The sequence below is a fragment of the Haliotis asinina genome, chromosome 7 (assembly GCF_037392515.1).
Source record: "Haliotis asinina isolate JCU_RB_2024 chromosome 7, JCU_Hal_asi_v2, whole genome shotgun sequence".
Taxonomy (NCBI): domain Eukaryota; kingdom Metazoa; phylum Mollusca; class Gastropoda; order Lepetellida; family Haliotidae; genus Haliotis; species Haliotis asinina.
The window spans coordinates 37,070,134-37,090,565 of NC_090286.1; the positions used below are offsets into that span (position 1 = coordinate 37,070,134).

The 20,432-nt window shown below is 40.8% G+C and overlaps 2 protein-coding genes across 2 annotated transcripts in view; both read left to right on the plus strand.

Annotated features, from left to right (window-relative positions):
* The first annotated feature begins 423 nt into the window (after window positions 1-423).
* Window positions 424-5,425, plus strand: LOC137290810 (neutral protease-like). Its single transcript, XM_067821946.1, has 3 exons — window positions 424-509; window positions 2,244-2,287; window positions 3,249-5,425. Exons 2-3 carry the CDS (start codon window positions 2,257-2,259, stop codon window positions 5,321-5,323), a joined length of 2,106 nt encoding a protein of 701 aa, XP_067678047.1. The 5' UTR covers window positions 424-509; window positions 2,244-2,256; the 3' UTR covers window positions 5,324-5,425.
* A 2,478-nt stretch (window positions 5,426-7,903) lies between these two features.
* The window catches only part of LOC137291969 (cubilin-like), a 30,176-nt gene continuing 17,647 nt past the window's right edge, over window positions 7,904-20,432 (plus strand). The window contains exons 1-10 of the mRNA XM_067823521.1: window positions 7,904-8,124; window positions 8,509-8,590; window positions 10,538-10,656; window positions 11,601-11,750; window positions 12,619-12,703; window positions 14,070-14,197; window positions 16,279-16,422; window positions 17,410-17,494; window positions 18,606-18,736; window positions 19,357-19,503. Coding sequence (XP_067679622.1) covers window positions 8,019-8,124; window positions 8,509-8,590; window positions 10,538-10,656; window positions 11,601-11,750; window positions 12,619-12,703; window positions 14,070-14,197; window positions 16,279-16,422; window positions 17,410-17,494; window positions 18,606-18,736; window positions 19,357-19,503 — 1,177 coding nt within the window. The 5' untranslated portion in view covers window positions 7,904-8,018. The remainder of the gene's footprint in view (window positions 8,125-8,508; window positions 8,591-10,537; window positions 10,657-11,600; window positions 11,751-12,618; window positions 12,704-14,069; window positions 14,198-16,278; window positions 16,423-17,409; window positions 17,495-18,605; window positions 18,737-19,356; window positions 19,504-20,432) is intronic.

Below are 20,432 nucleotides of genomic sequence, written 5' to 3' on the forward strand. Positions count from 1 at the left end.
TTTCTCATTAACCAAGGGCGGTGGGATAGCCTAGTGGTTAAAGCGTTCGCTTGTCACGATGAAGACCCGTGTTCGATTCCACACATAGTACAATGAGCGAAGCCCATTTCTGGTTTCTCCACGGGGAATATCATTTGCTCGTCTCTGTAGTACCACAAGAAACGATGTGATATGATGTTAATGTGAGCGAGATATGAAGGTATTGTATGGGAACGCGATGGGACATGGACATGTTTACGATGAGCTTCCGAACGTTTCCGTGATTTCGATCATCAGTCTAATAATCAACCAAAGTAGGATACTCCGTAATACTGGCTGTAATGGGTTAAGATGTGAGATAGCGAAATATGAGTGGTGATATAAGCCAGATAACGCATTTGTTGGAAAAAGCCGTGAAATCTAATGGATGTGATACTATCAATGTTCATGGTAAATAAACACTTTCATAACATAGGTGTATAAAGTTGTAGCGTTGGAGGGCATCATCGGTTCTGTCTGGATGTGAGCTCGTGAGTATGCAGTCTAATTCTTATGGTTAAAAGTATCAAATGTGGCAAATCTAATATGGTAACATGTCCCATGTCTTCCTTGAACGAATCCGTTTCTTAGGTGTCTGAGTCACAAAAAGTAAGTGAGTTCCGTTTTACGCCGCATTTAACAAAATTCCAACAATATCACGGCGGGGGACACCAGTCTAGCTATTCTCGAAACGTTCGTAGCCCTACGAACATCGTAAGCCCCTACCTAACACATTGGCTACGATCAAAGTTAAGATTTCTTAGGGTTACGAACGTTTCGAGAATAAGCGCTCAGGACTGGGCTTCATTGTTCCCTTGTGGGTAACTGAACCTAGGTCTTCGGCGTGATGAACTGACACTTTAACCACTGGTGGGTATACCCCATCATCCATTTTCAAGAAACAACATGGGTATTTACTTTCCTTTGGCTGCTGTCAGTCTTTCGAAACTTAAAGGTATTTTGTGATCCTTTCTGAATGTATTTACTTTTCTATTTAAGAGGTAACAACATACGTAAGGTGAGCGAGTGAGTTTGTGTTAAGGTCGTACTTCAGTTATATCCTGTCGTATTAATTCTGAGCTTCTGACAATAATGTAAAGGGGATTGGAACCAACGATCACTGGTGTATGTACCCCATGATATGACCATCGAAAATTGCACTGGCCTACCCTAGTCCAGACCCTTTCACAGGAAATCAGTCAATATTCTTAAGCCAGGGGCATATAACCACCAGTCGATTTAATGTAATGCTACACGGATTAATCTAGACTGAAAAGGTCTGCGAAACATCCAGTGAATTGTAAATCTTTGAATAGATACTGTTGTAAGGTTCGTAAGACAAGCCAATCTACATGTATGTATAGAGGAAATATATTCACCAGGGTCACGACCCACAAAACGAACTTAGCCCTGCGGTTGTCGTAAGTCTATGTTTACGTATGGGAGTTACGATAAACTAAAATCGCTTTGTGGATCGGGTCTCAGGGCATAAGCACAATATCATCAGGATTATCAGATACCTTTATTAACGAATCATGGATTATCTATCAATGACTGCGAGCTTGTCCAGGAAGGCTTGGTGTTTGCATTAGTAGATTTCGGACTAAGAGAATACTAGGACTTTTTTTTATGTACCTTTGTTTGTTTGTTTAACTCCATACTGAGCATTGTTCCAGCTATATGATAGCGAGCTGTAAATAATCTGTATCATGAGCCTCAATCTATGCAACTGGGTGAGTGAGTGAGTGAGTTTAGTTTTACACCGCACTCAGCAATAATCCAGCTGTAATGCGGGGGTCTGTAAATAATCAAACCTGGATCAGACAATCCACTGATCAACAGCATGAACATCAATCTGCGCTACTGGAACCGATGCCATGTGTTAACCAAATCAGCGAACCTGCCCACCCGATACCGTTAGTCGCCTCTTACGACAAGCATAGTCGCCTTTAATGGCAAGCATGGGTTGCTGAAGACCTATTCTGCGCTCTACGCCGGACCTCCACGGGTCATTTGCCATTGGGGTACGATGACATGTGTCAACCAAGTCAGCGAGTCTGACAACCTGATCCCGTTAGTCGCCTTTAACAAAAAGCATAAATATTGTTATTGGAAAACATGGTGCTTCTTGGCTTCCTTTGAGTAGAATGTTTACTGACTTATTTGTTATAAATTTGATATCTGTCAATTTGGTACTGATAAATAAAATATGCGTTCCATTTCAGAACATCTGAGATCATGTGGGCTTTTACCTTAGTTGTGATTGCAGGTAGGTGTGAAAACATTCAGCTACTATTATTTGTAAATTATCGGGACACGTTGTTACAACCAGTCTATATATTCATCATCATGTATGTTGGTCTTACTAGCAAACAAGGATAAGTTTGACCTTCGTAGGGAGCGGGTTTACGAGACGTAGGCGGCTCACGGTGAAGAGCAAACCCGTTTGGTTTGTGAAAGGGAGGGCAGATGTAGGCTAGTGTACATGCAGTGCATGACGGTGAAAGTGATTCCGCCACGCGCTTCAGCTATTACACCACAATATACTGCAGACAACCTGGGGCCCCTTCGCTCACAGAGGCAAACGCCAGTGGGCAGCACTTACGCATGCTAGTACTGGGCAATTGTCAGGTCGGTGCTCAACTTATCCTTGTTTGCTAGTAAATATGTGTATGATTTGTAGACACAACGAAATTAAGGTATTTCAAATGTTTGTGAAGTACGAACAGAAATTATATTATTTCAGTTGTTTGTATCTCTCTTTGCCAAATTTCTGTATTATAAATTAAGTCACTTCGTCTTAATTTTTGAAAATTTCGAATATTTTCTCGAATAGTACAATTTTGAAATTACGCGGATGTAATCAAATTTATGAAAAAGTCTAGACTTTTCTGAAAACATTTGAAGCAATATTGAAATGTTGACTTTTTAAAGGTTAAATCTAAGCGAGTGTACGTTTACTTTGCCTTGCAAGAAGAGAACTGTTGCCGGACCTTGCCATGTAAGGGACGTAATCAACTTAGTCGTAGATTACAAGACTCTCGGAAAGTGAATCATTTAGGTTCATAAAACATAATATAGTGAACTTAACTAATATTCCAAAATGTTCAACTGAATGTCCAAAAATCTGTAGCTCTTGGTGTTTCTTTAATGTGGAAAAATGCATGACATGATTGCACAGACTTTGAATGAGAGTGTGTGCATACTAATTTCCTTTCACTTATTCGCAGGGTTGTGTCACGTGATATGCGTAGATGCATCGCAGGTGATTGATGCCAACACCCGCTTCCGGTACTCACTACACCGTGACTGGCGGCAGGCGTTCCGACGTCCCACTATTGCCCATCTTCTTGGGCTTCCTAGTGATGTCACACTCGGCGTCGTCGACGGCATCAACACCGTCCACGGTGTTCATAGATGCCGATTGCGGGAGTTGTATAAAGGCATGCCTGTCATAGGAACGAGTGTTGAAGCCGATGTTGACAACAATGGCCGATACGCTGGTGGCGCCGTGACGGGGACGCTGGTGCTGTCTATCAAGAACGACTTCCCTAACCCTAAGCTGTGTCTGCTAACAGAACAGGAGGCACAGGACATCGTCCTTAAAGAGGAAGGACTAGCCCTAGATACACACATTCTACGAAAGGTCATCGCTAAAAAGATATTTGTGGACAAAGACAAAAAAGCCCATCTTGTTTTCACTACTGATATACTGGTTAACCTACCGAGAACGGAGGCAAGACCATACTACATCATTGATCGTTGCAACGGTTCGGTTCTCCTCAAGTCAAAGAAGCTCAGTACAAGGCTCCATCCTCGACAAGTAGTTGCAACCAGTACACAAGACTGGGGTACGGGGGAAACACTTGACTGGAGCACCGGATCGACGCTGGACTGGGGTACAGATGGATCAACCTTGGACTGGGGGACTGGCACTACAGACAGTTGGTTCAGCTCACCATCAGATGTAAACAGCAACAAGGCGTCTCCCGTCAGCAACACCGATAGTGCATCTTCCCCGACTACATCCGTTCAGAAGGTCACAACACCTCCAATTACAGTCAAACCAGGCGGGAGGTGTGCAACATATGTGAAGGGGACCGGTGGTAACCCGAAGACAGGCTCAATCATGTACAGCACTCCCCCGTACTGTCTCGACTTAAGGGTCGAGGGCGACATGTGCTTCCTCGAAAATAAATATGTCAAGGTCGTGGATCTGAAACAGACAAAAAATGAAGAAAAGACTGAGGTTGTTAGCTTCAAATGCTCGGAGGGGTACAACGACGCCATCAACGAGGCCACCAACCCCGTCCTCGACGCCCTCTTCTACGGCACAGCCGTGTTCAAAATGTTTGAAGACTGGTACAACACCAAACCGCTGAATATCCAAGCGTGGCTCCTTGTTCATTACGGTAACATGGTTGATAACGCTTTCTGGAACGGACAGAAGATGTTGTTTGGGGATGGAAGTAAAGACGAGACATATCCTCTTGTCGGACTTGATGTCATAGGTCATGAGTTGGCCCATGGGATCTCTGAGCAGAACTCTGGACTTGAGTACTCTGGACAGTCAGGGGGGATTGATGAAGCCTTCTCTGACATTGCAGGTGAAGTTGTGGAGGCTTACGTTAGAAAAACAGACTGGCTGGTCGGCTTCGATTTATCCAAATCAGAGACTGAAGCGCTGCGATATTTTGAAGACCCCACCAGGGACGGAGTCTCCATAAAAAATGCCAACAAATTTAGAACAGGCATGGACGTGCACCATAGCAGCGGAGTATTCAACCATGCGTTTTACCAGATTGTGGTAAACGGGAAAGTACCTATCAAATATGCGTTTGAGGCTTTCTTAATCGCCAACAGAATGTACTGGAAGGAGGATACTAGATTCGTCGATGGCGCATGTTCAACTATCCGTGGCGCTTACGATGCCGGCTTGGATACCGATATTTACAGCTCAGCCTTCACAGCTGTTGGAATTAATGCATGCCCCGTGACCAAATTTCTCCAGTTGCTGTCACCCTCGAAACAACGCTCCAACATCCGGGCATCCAGCATCCGTCAACCGCTGTTCGGCATCAAGACCAAAGATGCCACTAAGAAGATAGTTGTGGAGGCTGTCAGTGGGTCCGGCGTGGTTGTGAAGCTGGCGCTGTCCAGGACTACGTCTCGCAGAAACCCTGCAGCAACAGGGACTGGGAGGGTGGAGCTGGCGGTGTCAGGAACAGCGATGTACTACGTCCGTGTCTTCACCGACTCCATCGACGAGATTAGTGACGTACAGGTTACTTTGAAACTGGAATAGATGAAAGACATAGATGGTCGAATGGGTGTAAATCTGAATCCACAGTTATCGAAATATACTGCAATGCAATATTTGCTCGCTAATACAAACCAATGAATTTTAGTTGTTCTTGTTGTCTATCGTTGATTGATGGACTGATTGACTGATTGTTTGTTGTTTAATCTTGCACTCAGCAATATTCCAGCTATATGACAGCGGTCTGTAAAATACTCGAACCTGGGCCTACATTTTGGAAGCTCTCTCAGCGCTAAGATAGGCGTAAGTGTCATACATTAATTAACTCTAAGTCACGACTATCTTAGCGTTAAGAGAGCTTCGAAAATCTAGGCCCTGGACCACGCAATCCAGTGATCAACAGCATGAGCATCTGTCTAAGCAATTGGAATACGATGACAAGTATCATCAAAGTCAGCAAACTGACCACCCGATCACGTTAGTCGCCTCTAACCCTCATGGGCTGCAGAAGACTAATTCTAACCCGCATTTGCACGAGTATGTTTTGTATGAGACAACATGTTTAAGACCGTTCTGAACAGTAGTACAGCTGTGCCACTGCGGGGCAGATGAAAGCTGTATGAATGATCAAAGTGAACAGGTATTAGATAGCTCCAACTGTGGTCATGAAGGTGAGCATTGAGGTGGTGCAGATGAACCTACACACACAGACCGGGAAAACTGGGATTCGAACCAAACCGTAGGCTTCTGATGTGCCCACGTGTCGTGACTCAAATTACGAATGAGTGAGTGAATAGGAAACATGGGGACGTAGGGTACCTCTGCTGCCTGCATGATACCGGTATCATTGCTGAATTTATGCCACATCCGATTATCAGAGAGTTAAGCCAAGTGATGCGCGGAGTACAAGTATACATATATGCGCGCACGCAAACACGCACGCACGCACTCACAGAAATACGCGTTATATATCCATATATACATATCCAGCTATATACACATATCTACACTCTCACCCGTACGTGTTCCCTCAAATGTGTGCGCGCGCGTGTGTGTGTCCGTACGTGCGCGTTTACTTACATTAACTGATATACAAAAGAAAGTTCACGCCCGGTATAAAACCACAAATACCACAGCGAATGCAATATTACATGTGTACACATGAATGCGTTTATAGATGCATCACATACATACACATATTAAGCCTTGACTACTTACGCGCCAAGCAACATACGTCCTACTGTCCCCATTAGCGGAGGTTCAGTTCTGAGGAGCTCTGCACCACGGACACTCTTTCTCACATTCTTCTGCCTCAATTTGATAACCACCCACTGGCTACCCACGAACACGGGGTTCGAATCACAGTGAACCGCAAAATATACACAGTCAATCCTTATGATTAAATCTTAAATACCTGATATTTAAAATTAATAGTACTTTTAGGAGAATAAGCCCACTCTAAAAGATCAACGTTGTCAACGATATGTCAGTTCTGTCAAACAAACTATAACGAAAAGGGCATACGCTCAACAACGGCAATGGTATCCAGTGTGCACGGCAATTACTTCGTATGCAATATTGTTGCATAATAAACTGAATTGTGTCTCCATGTCAGCAGCTGATTTATTGACAATGAACTAGTATAAGATTCTGAAATTTGCACAACGTCAACGTAAACCTCAAGTAGGCGAGCCGAAAATGTCACTCGGGAAGAAATTCGATGTTTACGTCATGTGTAATTAAATAGCTTCGATACCTTCTATATGCTAGTTAATAATTATACCTAAAGATTTTTGTCTTGTTTAAACAAATACAGAAAACCAATTCTTAGGATTCATGCACTCAAAGACGAGAGAAAGAAAGTACAGCGCGTTTCTTTCGCAACAAAAAGTTGTAATCCATAGAGTGCAACACCGTTTTGACAGCGGCAACAGCGTTTCTCAGTTGAACACTTCGTTTCCTATCCAGCTATATCTAAAGGTAGCTACAAAGAAATAATCTGTAAAAATTCTTCTATTTCTGGTGTCCTCCTGCCGTTATAATGCCGAAAAGTCATCAACTCACCGTTTCCTTAAACCACAGGGGCTTGCATCGCTTTGAAACGGCGTTCGAAAGACATATAGATGTATAGACCCTACCCTAGTACTATATACATATAGATGTATAGACCCTACCCTAGTACTATATAAAAGGATAGTACTAGGGTAGGGTCTATACATCTATATGTCTTTCGAACGCCGTTTCAAAGCGATACAAGCCCCTGTGCCTGGTGAGTTCCCTAGAAACTTTCGGTTCTTAAATACAAGTGACCAACATATATAGGTCCCACTGAATCCTGCTCTCTAGTTTGCATTATAATTATTTTATAACAGTGACATAAGAATCCAAAACCAGACTAAGTAATATTGAACAAACCATGCAGCAGATATTTTGTATATCATGTAAATTTCACCTGCAATTTCTGGACTGTCAACTGAATTTAATATTACAACTGTGATATTCTAATACTTAAACTTGTAGATTATCCCTGCCACAAAGTTCTGCACAAGAGCTGAAAAATGAACGAGAAACGACAGCTGGTCTGAGTTGTCTCCCTTGCGGTCGTCGATCATAAACAAACTGAGCGATCGTGTGTAGAAGCGTGACAAGCTTGAAGATCTAAATGTTGCAGTAATTAGCGTCGCTGAAGCGAGTCTGTGGATGTGTCGGGGACTGTTATCTGCGTTATCAGCTGCCAGCCATGTATTCAGATGCGAGGAGGAAGAAGGATACAGATCTACCTTTAGGCCGAGTGTTACCGACATTGGCGACAGTCATCACTTTGTTGTGTGGAATGCATACAGCAGGTCAGTTTGACCTGATCGAGGACTTTCAATATATAGGCCTCTTGTATCAGACTCCGTCTAAAGCTCTTCCCTAGGGATCATCTAACAGTGAATACTCTCTCTCTCTCTCTCTCTCTCTCTGGTCTGCACTGGTCATTCTTTAAAGGTGTGAAATTTGCACATGCATTTTGCGCAATTCGCAAACAAACCTCAAAGAATGACATGTTTTTAGTGGTTTTGTGAGTGCATTACCAAACACAGCAGGAAAATTTGGCAAATGATGCTAACCAAATTTTTTTGATGATTGGTTGGTTGTAGTGAACCAGTCATCAATTTCGAGATCTTAACCAATTCCCAGCACTACTACCTACTGTACAAAGTGTTCCTCTATTGTGTTTCATGTAGGTGCCGCCTGCCTTCACCGCCTGATTGCACTGGACTCTCCACAGAACTTCACTTCACCAGGATACCCTGTAAAATATCCACCGTGAGTTTTACATGTCAAAACAGCACCAGATCTGATCTAGTGATAATGACCAGAGATAATTGGTATAACACTAAAATGTCACAGAAACCATTGTGGAAATTAATGGGTATTGTGACAATGCTAAATGTGGAAAGGTCATGTGACATAGATGGAATATAGTTTGGCATGCCATAAGCCTATGGTCATGTTACCAGGTTTGTGTGCACCACATAATCTGTGGTCATGTTACCAGGTTTGTGTGCACCACATAGTCTGTGGTCATGTTACCAGGTTTGTGTGCACCACATCTGGGCATGTATATGACAGGAGGTTGGGGGACACGAGAAATGGGCTTCGCACATTGTACCACTGTGTTGAATAGAATCCGGGTCTTCAATGAACCCTGGTCTTTAGCGTGACAAGCAAACATTTTAACCACTTTGGTAATGTCGGAAATTAGAAAAAAAGTGTTTGTCGGCTATTACTCTGTATCCGTCAGATTTACACAACTGTAAATAGCATATGTCGAAATATCTCACGTCGGCCTAACATATCTCAGCTGATATCTCTATCCCCAGCCTGACCCCTCAAATCATCTGCGACGCCCATCCTGGTTTTGCTTTTGAGATGACCCTTCCTACCTTCTTTTTCTAAAAGTGATAGTGAGACTACATGGAAACTACATCATAAATAGTTTTAGCATGAAAGTTATTATTTTTGCGCGACAGCTATTGTTTATAGTGAAGCTAAGTCTTATTTCAAAATGAGCATTTAAAAAGTGCCTTTTATAACACAATATCATCTCACACTAATTTGCATAAAGCCATAGTCAGTTCCAAATAAGTCACTTTGGACTTAGGCAAGATCTGCATAGCTCATTTCTGTACTATTCTCTCCTCAGTAAAGTCTAATCAAGCAACACTCTGTTCCACATCATGGTTTGTTGAGGAGCAGTTTTAACAGTTATCTTGAAGGACTTGTTTATGTGTATCAAAATTATACATATTCAGAGACTGACTATTAGTCCAATCCAGACTAAATGCTTAGGTTTCAGCACCCACATGACACACCAGATCATACAGACATCCTAACAGCCAACCAATATTCAAAGAGCTGAAAGTCTTTGCAACCATTTCAAAAGCATTCATATACTAAACTCCACTAAGCTGTAAAATTTTTATTCTAACATGCTCACTACTTAGGCACAAAGCAATCAAAAACAATACCACCTAAACTGAAGAAACAAATACTAAAAAGTACTCGGGATTACCCCACTTGTGTACAATGTGTGAAGACTTTTTCTGGTTACCTGAACCAAGATATTGCAAGCATATTGCTAAAGTATACTCATCAACTTTCAGCCATCACCATGATAATATAGATATAGATATTTAATAGATTATATGTAATAATAGTCTGTTGTCATGCACATTTTTCCATGTATAACGCATGTTTGAAGCACCCAAACAATTTTTGTGTTACTGTTACCCTGGATAACCCAAGTTGCCGGTTTGAAGTGCTAGAAGGTCATAGTCACATGACTTCATCTCACCAGGTACCTATTTACTGGTGGGTGAAACGCGGCATGTTTGAACACATTCACTTGCCAAAGGTGCGACCACATGTATCACTTGTACTTGGTTGTGGGGCAGAACTGAAGTCTTAGAAACTGTCAGGTCGCCCATCTGAAGACTCTCCGTGCCCAACATTGCTTAACTTCACCAGATTTGTTACCTGAACTCTATGTCATGAGTTTTAATCTTGTAACACTGTTGACCCATGAAGATCTGGGGTAGAATAGGTGACTAATGGTTCCCAAGTGCGCAGATGGATGCTCATGCTGCTGATCACTGGATTGTCTGGTCTAGACTTGATTATGTACAGAACACCACCACATAGCTGGAATATTGCTGAGTGTGGCGTAAAACTAAACTCACTCACTGTTGCATTATTTTTGTTTTTATCCAGTAATATCAACTGTGTGTGGCATATCCGTGCAGCAGACCCTAACAAGGTGGTTGTCCTGGAGACGCTGGACTCTATGATTCATATTAACTGCAAACAAGATACTGCTGCAGTGTTTCAGGGTAAGGCAATCTCAAAGGGTTAAGACCAGGGCTGGGAGGATGCATCAAACTAGCCTTGGATTGCAATTGTTAAGTGTCTGATAACAATTAATCAGTGGTAGAAACAACTATCGATAGTTAAGTTATTGACTTCAGGTGAAAATCACAGAATCATTAAGGTTAGTCAACATGGTGTTCAGTGTTTCTATAATAAATAGTTCTATAATAAATAGTTTGTCAGGAACCACAGCCTGACCATGCTTGTTTTGCGGAAGTGGTAGATACGTAGAACCATATGTTTTGGTCTCTTATATCTAAATATATTCATAAGTGATAATGTGAGATGTAAGTGATCTACTGTTTAAACAGTCATGCTACAATGGCAGTGACTTGGATAAAAGGTTGGAATGAACATACACTGTACACTGTTAATGAGGTACATCTTTCAGAGGCAACTGCAAGGGATGTAATTGATACAAAAATCCAGTTTCCACTCTTGCCAAATTAGGCTTGAATTTCGGGTCATTTGTGATGTCTCCAGAGAGTGAGTTTTAGTTTATGCCACTTTCACCAATATTCCAGCTGCATCACAATTTTTTGTATTAATAATTGTTAATAAACTTGTGAATCAACGGATTATCAGTCTTTTTAGTGTGCTGCAGACCCGTGAAGGTCCCTGGGTAGAGGAGGCCTTCAGCAACGCATGCTTGCCATAAAAGGCGACTATGCTTGTCGTAAGAGGCGACTAACAGGATCGGGTGGTCAGGCTCGCTGACTTGGTTGACACTTGATTGTCTGGTCCAGACTCGATTATTTACAGACCGCCGCCATATAGCTGGAATATTGCTGGGTGCGGCGTAAAACTAAACTCACTCACTCACTCACTAGTGTGCTGCAGTTACCTCCCTTGCCTCAGGAAGGTGAATAGATTAAAGCACAGAAACTGATGGCTCTATTTACTGCAGGTGAAAGTTATGAAACTGCCACCCGTGTACGTCACTGGTGTGGGGACTTGAGATACAACTTTGATGCCTCCAACAGCTACTTTGTTTTCTTCCGGACGGATTCCAAGTATGAGAACAGAGGATTTCAGATCCGCTACTACCAAGGGCCAAGTCAGTATAATTACAAAGCAACAAATTATTCTTTTTTTTAATTTTGAAATGTTCCATATTGACTAACATTTCATGTTTTACTTCTCAAAACTCTTTCATGCAGGAAAATCTAGCTTTGGGCAAGACACAAGGTGTAATATATTTTTGTACTCAGTTTCAATAAGCCATTGTGATCTCATGACTTTGTGTGAAGCCATTTAAATAGCATGTCAAAGTATATAAGGTAAAGATTTGTGGATGTTAATCTCTTTATTATGAGGAATATAAACTTCGTACTATATACCAGCTTTTTTAATGCATTGATTCTATGTAACCAGACTTCATGGATTACCTAGTCTTACCCAGACACCCAACACCTGATTACCCAGTCCTACCCAGTCACCAACACCTGATTGCCTAATCCTGAGGTACCCAACACCTGATTACCTAGTCTTACCCAGACACCCAACACCTGATTACCCAGTCTTACCCAGACACCCAACACCTGATTACCCAGTCGTACCCAGACACCCACCACCAGTCGTACCCATGGAACGAACACCTGATTACCCAGTTCTACCCAGGTACCCAACATCTGATTACCCAGTCCTACACATTCACCCAACACCTGATTACCATATCCTACCCAGGCACCCAACACCTGATTTCCCAATCCTACTTAGCAGTGTAACGATTGAATTATTGTCTTTAAACTTCTAACCACAGGTGTAGGGGGTCCTGGGGTCACCCACTTCTTAATGACGACCCACAAAACCTGAGTTACTCATCCCAGCTCTTTGTTAAATAATTATGTTTCATTCACATATTGGCTCTCGTCATCACTACATCACTACTACAATTATATGACGTTCATGTGTTTTTTCTTCAGGTAGTGGACCGTATGACCTTGACCTTGAGGCTACCAGAAATGCCCAGAATCTCATATCACCTGGTTACCCTGTTGGATACTTTCGGTACATCTTTCCTTTATGTTGTACTTATAGGAAACTTACCTAATAACACTTATGTCTCTACTTCACAAAAGAAGTTAAAGAGCACACAGTTCTTCACCGTTATTTTACTCTATCTTAAAGCCAGAGTCCCATGAAGGTGCGGGCTAGAATAGGCCTTCAACAACCCAAAGGCGACTATGCTTGTCGTAAGAGGATAGGGTGGACATGCTCGCTGACTTGGTTGATGCATGTCATCAGTTCCCAGTTGCACAGATCGATGCTCATGTTGTTGGATTGTCTGGTCCAGACTCTGTTATTTTACAGATCACCGCCATATAGCTGGAATATTGCTGAGTGCAGCGTAAAACTAAACTCACTCGCTCTCTCACTCACTCAAATCCAGACATATTTTATTTGTTTTTTAATGGATATTTTGTTCTCAGGAAACCTAAAGGGAGGAGGGAAGGTATGATAAATAAAATCCCCAGTCAAAACCAAACACTGACATGCATATCAATGTTGACTCTTTTGGCTAGGTGAGTTTAGGTTTCAAGTATATCACATCAACATTAGGATTTTAAGTTTGAAGCAGGATAAAATAAATTTTTTTTCTTATTCTTGAAGAAATCGGATCTGTAAAACAAGAAATAAAATTGGTCTGGCCTGACATGAAAAATTAATAGTAACATGTAACAATCCAGTAAAGATTGACAAAAGCAAAATGGAATAGTCTTGTGTTATGTGAATTCTTTTGTGCAGTATATCAAGATTAACGATAGTATTTTGTAATATTCCATGGCAGATTAGCTGTAGTAAATTTAAATAGTCAAGTTCTTTTGAGAAGTATGCAATCCATTGTAATTCTAGAGAAGAATAATCATCAGTGGGTCTCGCTTGTTACATACCGATACGTTTGACATATACATTGATCAGGCAGTCGAACATGGAGACTCTCAGTCACAGGGTTAGTTGGTACAAACTGGTATATTGCTGCATGTTGTCTGGGATGTTGTCTGGGATGTTATTGAACAAAATTATCTCAGAAAATTTAAAAAAAACATACCAAACTGTTTGTCTCTGCTTTTATGAAAAACATTCCACTGGTTCTTCCACTGGACAATCTGGATGTTCTGAAACAAAGTGTTTTGTACCCTATATATATATCTGAAAAATCATTTCCTCATTATTAGTTGAGTGTGTTGTGGGAGACACCAGAAATGGGCTTCACATATTGCACCCATGTGAGGAATTGAACCTGTGTCTTAAGTGTGCAAATGCTTTAACCATTAGACTACCCCACCGTCCACTCATTATTCGGGCATCTACTCAGTTGGAATATGGGCAAACATGTTGCAGTTTTGTCATCACATGTTTCTGTCTGTTTCAGTGACATGTCCTGTGTTTATAGTATCCAGGCAGCACAGTCCTCTGACAGGGTACAGATAGATGTAGTACACATGTATATTGAGAACTCTGTCAGTTGTCAAGATGACAACATCACCATCATAGATCCAAGTAGGTGGACAGTGTAATAACTGGTTATTGAACTTGTGTATACCTGATTGTTATGCCTGTTATACCTGATTGTTAGACCTGTTAATACCTGGTTGTTATACCTGTCCATACCTGGTTATAATATCTGTCTATACCTGATTATTATACCTGTCTATACCTGGTTATTATGCTCATCTATTCCTGATTATTATACCTGTCTATTCCTGATTATTATACCTGTCAATACCTGGTTATTATGCCTGTCAATACCTGAATATTATGCCTGTCAGTACCTGATCATCATACCTGTCTATACCTGATTATTATACCTGTCAATACCTGATTGTTATACCTGTCTTTACCTGGTTATTATACCTGTCAATAACTGGATATTATACCTGTCTGTACCTGATTATTATACCTGTCCATACCTGGTTATTATGCCTGTCAGTACCTGATTATTATGCCTGTAAGTACCTGATCATCATACCTGTCTATACCTGATTATTATACCTGTCAATACCTGATTGTTATACCTGTCTATACCTGGTTATTATACCTGTCAATAACTGGTTATTATACCTGTCTGTACCTGATTATTATACCTGTCCATACCTGGTTATTATGCCTGTCAGTACCTGATTATTATACCTGTCAATACCTGGTAATTATACCTGTCTGTACCTGATTATTATACCTGTCAATACCTGGTTATTATACCTGTCAATACCTGATTATTATATCTGTCAATGCCTGGTTATTATACCTGCCAATACCTGGTTATTATACCTGTCAATACCTGGTTATTAAACCTGTCAATACCTGGTTATTATACCTGTCAATACCTGGTTATTATACCTGTCAATACCTGATTATTATACCTGTCAATACCTGGTTATTATGCCTGTCAGTACCTGATTATTATACCTGTCAATACCTGGTTATTATACCTGTCTGTACCTGACTATTATACCTGTCAATACCTGGTTATTATACCTGTCAATACCTGGTTATTATACCTGTCTGTACCTGATTATTATACCTGTCAATACCTGGTTATTATACCTGCCAATACCTGGTTATTATACCTGTCAATACCTGGTTATTATACCTGTCAGTACCTGATTATTATACCTGTCAATACCTGGTTATTATACCTGTCAGTACCTGGTTATTATATCTGCCAATACCTGGTTATTATACCTGTCAATACCTGGTTATTATACCTGTCAATACCTGGTTATTATACCTGTCTGTACCTGATTATTATACCTGCCAATACCTGGTTATTATACCTGCCAATACCTGGTTATTATACCTGCCAATACCTGGTTATTATACCTGTCAATACCTGGTTATTATACCTGTCAATACCTGATTATTTTTGTCCATCTATGCCTGATTATCATACCTGTCCTTACTTGATTATTACAACTGTGACACTAGATTATTATGCCTTTCAATACCGTATAAAAATAACTACCTGAAACATTGCTAGGGTTTCTAGCAATGTGAACATATCTTTATATACAGGTAACTGGGAAATGCTAACTGGCATAAATGTTTACGTCCTCAATATTTCATCTATGTGACCATACAAATTGTTAATAGGAGAAACAATACATTCAATGTACTAAGTAGGCTGGGAAAACTGTAACACATTTATCAGATCTAGAGGTCTTGTACGAACAACCATTTACTTTTACAGTAATTTACGTTTATAATAAAAAACTTATGATGAACTCACTATTTATAATGTTATAAGGTGTTCTTTTTGTCCTGGAAACTTATATAAATCCGTAGGAATGCCTATGACAACTTTGGTTACAATACTCATTAATAAGCATAGTACACTGTATCTGGAAATTGTAGGGTTATGGGTGTAAAGATGACAGAACATATTGTACATTGGTAGTTTTCATCAGAGTTTCATTCTAGCAATGAATACTGTTTCTATAGACATTGGGATAGAATAGGGGTTAAAGCATTCACTCATCCCACCGAACACCTGGGTTTGAGTCCCCAAGGTGGTGCAATGTGTAAAGTTTACTTTTGGTGTCCCTTGTCATGAAATTGCTGTAATTTTAACTCACTCACTCTAGATGTTGGAAAGCATGATGTGGGCACTATCTGTGGACAAATGAAACCGTCATATCAGAGTACTGGGAATAGGCTGAAGATAAGCTTCAGATCCAACAGTATCAAGCAAACCAAGGGATTTATGATCAAATACAAGAGTATTTCAAGTAAGTCAGTTTATTCATTTTGCTAAAACTAATGCTGTTATTGCTTTGCTCTTCATTCCATGTAGTTATTACCTACAGAGGTACACAGGGACTTGCATAATGCTGAAATGTGTATATCAATCAAACTAATATCTGAGTTAATAATCTTACTGGTAGTTATGTCATGTTTGGTGTATTTCTATTATACTGTCCTTGGCAAGATTCAGAAAAAGCATGCTAAATATGTGAACCTCACCTTTAAAATGACTGACTTGCATCCCACTGTCATCAGGCTCCCCATTAATCTCGGTGCTCTTGGTTTGGCACCTCTTGATCCCTTGACACAGATGAGGAGTGTGCCTGGGTTGACCACCGGGTGCACAGCCCTTCTGACACTCTGGGTAGTGCAGAAGGCTACAGTGTTGGAGAGCTGCAGTGTTGGGAAGCTGCAGTGTTGGAGAGCTGCAGTGTTTGGGAGCTGCAGTGTTGGGAAGTGTTCATATGCTAGGGAAAGATCTTAGGGGAGGACTATGCTTCACTTCTCTAGTAAGGGTGCCGATTGAGGGTGAAACAGCTGTCGTAATAGTGACGGTCTATTGTGACCAACTATTGCAGTACTTAATAGCAGGCATCCCAGACTGGGTTGCTTTTAGTTTGGTGCAACATGGTTATTGTTCAAGGTTTCACCTTGTGCAAGCTGGGTTCATTTCCTTAAATCAAGCCCTGTATTATTTTGAATTCCACTTTCCCAAACTTTCCTGACACAATGTCAGTAAACATTCTGAAGGCACTGTGTTGTATGTAATCCAAATAATATCAGGGGAAATATGATAGTCTAGTGGTCAAAGTGTTTTCTCATTATGCAGAAGACCTGGGTTTGATTCCAAACATGGGTTCAACATGTGAAGCCCGTTTTGTGGAATATTGCTGGAATATTGCTAAAAGCAGCATAAAACTAAACTAAACTTTCAGGCAATTACATTGACAAATGATGGCTATTTGATCCAGATTCTGACTGTGGAGATGAGGAATTAATTGCGACTGATGTTGATTCCTACCTGTTGTCACCAGGTTATCCAAGTCGTTATTACAGGTAAGGTGGGGCATCAGTCCTGTTTGAGAAATATGGTTATCCAAGTCATTATTACTGGTAAGGTACTTCAGTCCTGTGTGAAAATGATCTACCTTGAGTCAACTGATAATCCAAGTCGTTATTACAGGTGAGGAGCCTCACTCCTGTTTGAAAATTCTTTCTTACCCTCTTAAGACCTAATATCTAGCATTGATTCCTTTTTATCACCGGCATTTGATTATTCAACACACTATTTCTCCATGAGATATAGGAGAAATTTCATAGGAAATAAATATTTATCTGCCATTAAAATATGACCTCAATCTGTATGAATGTCTAAAGACTGGAATGGCCTAGTCATTTCAGGCATAGCAAGTGGCTATGTAGAGTTGAATCCCTTTTGTTACTGTTAAACATTGGCCATGACAGTGTCAGAAACCTGTGATAGTGGGTTCAACTCCCAGATTGGCATGGTTTTGTTCTGGAGTTCATGGGTTCACAAAGTAGTAAATGTCACATATGTTTTTCTCCTACATATGGTTGACATGCATCCTCGATATATCCAATGTATATGTTCTGATAAATCTCCACTATACCCTGGAAGCATCTATGGGTCGGCCCCGATGAATTTATTACCTCCCTTGACTGACTTTTTATCCTATCAGTTGTCTACGCTGGGAAGTTGAGTGTACCACTCACAACTTGCTTTCACTTTTTGAATTATCTAACCAATTAAACTTGGCAAGACAAGTGATGCAGAGGTTCTCTGAAAGTGGTAGAAGGTGTACTTCATATTGTTTAAAAGTTTCGGACCTGTCATTTTGTCTGTATGATTCCCCCAAATCTGAGTCGCATTATGAACAAACCTTCACAGTTGCAACCACTGTCTTTGTTGACACTGGCAAGCTTGGTTTTAGCGGCGGCTTTGATGGAATTATTGGGCTCACCTGTAGATGCATCCAGGGTATGGTAGAGATTTATTGGAACATAAACCCTGGAGATATTGAGCATGACTGACATGGAATTTGTATACCAGTCAAAGTGGTGTTTTAAACACTTAACCACATTATACCTTTCTTGAGATTAATTATCTCTCACTGGGAAATTTAGAATGCGAATTTGTTCTTTTCAGCAACCTTGCCTGTAGATGGACAGTATCAAGTAGTGACCCAGAAGGGAAGATAGAGGTGGAGGTCCTCCATGTAGAAATATCTGGCACACCTCCCACCTGTAACGAAGACAGACTGGAAGTGGATTACCTTCGTAGGTTTTGTTTCAATTTGCCTGGACATATATTTGCAATCACAAATCTAATTTAAGTTTCAGAAGACACTTCTCACACGTTTGTCTCGTGGCATCAGTATGTATCTCTGTAGCAGAGGACATTTGTTTGTTCCTTGTAACAGCTTCTCATGAAGTGATTACACATTATACACATCATTTGACACTTGACAGACAGACAGACAGACAGACACTTGACAGACCGACAGACAGACAGACACTTGACAGACCGACAGACAGACAGACACTTGACAGACAGACAGACAGACACTTGACAGACAGACAGACAGACACTTGACAGACCGACAGACAGACAGACACTTGACAGACCGACAGACAGACAGACACTTGACAGACAGACAGACAGACACTTGACAGACCGACCGATCGACAGACACTAGACAGACCAACAGACAGACAGATGCAAGGAAGGATAGACATGATGGAGATACCACTTATGATTGCCCTGTTCTTCATATATTATGTGAGTAAAGTAGTTTGTCATTTATTATGTTTCATGACATATATTCTGATGACACCTGTAAATGTTAGGGAGCCAACTCTCCATACTTTTTGTTTGAATATGGATTCTTTTCATGCAGGTTCTTCATCTCAAAATGAAGTGATTTGCGGTTCGAGCACCCAGACACAAACCTTTGTTAGCATTGATAACACAGTGTTAATCACTTTCACCTCTGACGGTGCCAATGAAGGTCAGGGTTTTGACATTCGGTATCGTCAGGTACAAGGTAGGCTTTCTCCTAGCTTAAGAAATTGCTTTGTGACTGAAAAGTAGGCTGTTGTAGTAGTCACACCTCTTGATGTTGCCTTGCCTTGTGTTTTGTAGAAGATAATCCTGAAAGTGTGAATCCGGAGTGTGAACCTGTGAAGTGAATGATTATGTAATTATTGGCATTCGTGTCAAACAATAGAATGATATAATTGTTACTGTGTCAAGAATGTTCAATCCTGTTAAAGCTAAAATCTTTGGTTGACCTTCCTGAATAGTGAGTGAGTGGATGTGGGTTTGTGAGTGAGATTAGGATGTGGGTGGGTAAGTAAGTGAGTGAGCGGGTAAGTGAGTGAGCAGGTAGGTGAGTGAGTGTATAAGTGATAAATCTGAGTTTCTGAACCTAACATGACTTGGTCACCTGTGCTTATAGCAATGTCATATGAAAGCCTGAACCATAGTAACAGAATACACCAGCATTTTGATACTTGGGAAAAAAATGGTGTAATTAGGATATCAAGTTTACTACTTAAAAAAGTCAGCATAAACAAGTAGCTGAAATTTTTATTCAAAATAAGTTTGGACATGATTTGGTGTTTGTATGTATATTGCCACACATGTTGTATCATGGCCTTTATATCTTGAACCCTTAAGTGGCGGTGGGGTAGCCTAGTGGTTAAAGCGTTCATTTGTCACACTTACAATCCGGGTCACATGAGTACAATGTGTGCAGTCCATTTCTGGTGTGCCCTACCATGATATTACTAGAATATTGCTAATAGTGGCGTAAAAATGCACTTGCCCAATAGAATAGGCTGTCAGCAACCCATGCTTATTGTAAGAAAGGACTAACTGTATTGGGTGGCCGGACAGGCTAACTTGGTTGACACATACCATTGTATCCAAATTATTTAGATTGATCAGACTGTTCATAACTAGATTCATTCA

Coding starts and splice junctions, on each gene's coding strand:
- LOC137290810 (XM_067821946.1), top strand. CDS start 2,257: ATGTGGGCTTTTACCTTAGTTGTGATTGCAG. Junction 2,288..3,248: donor TACCTTAGTTGTGATTGCAG/GTAGGTGTGAAA, acceptor ACTTATTCGCAG/GGTTGTGTCACGTGATATGC.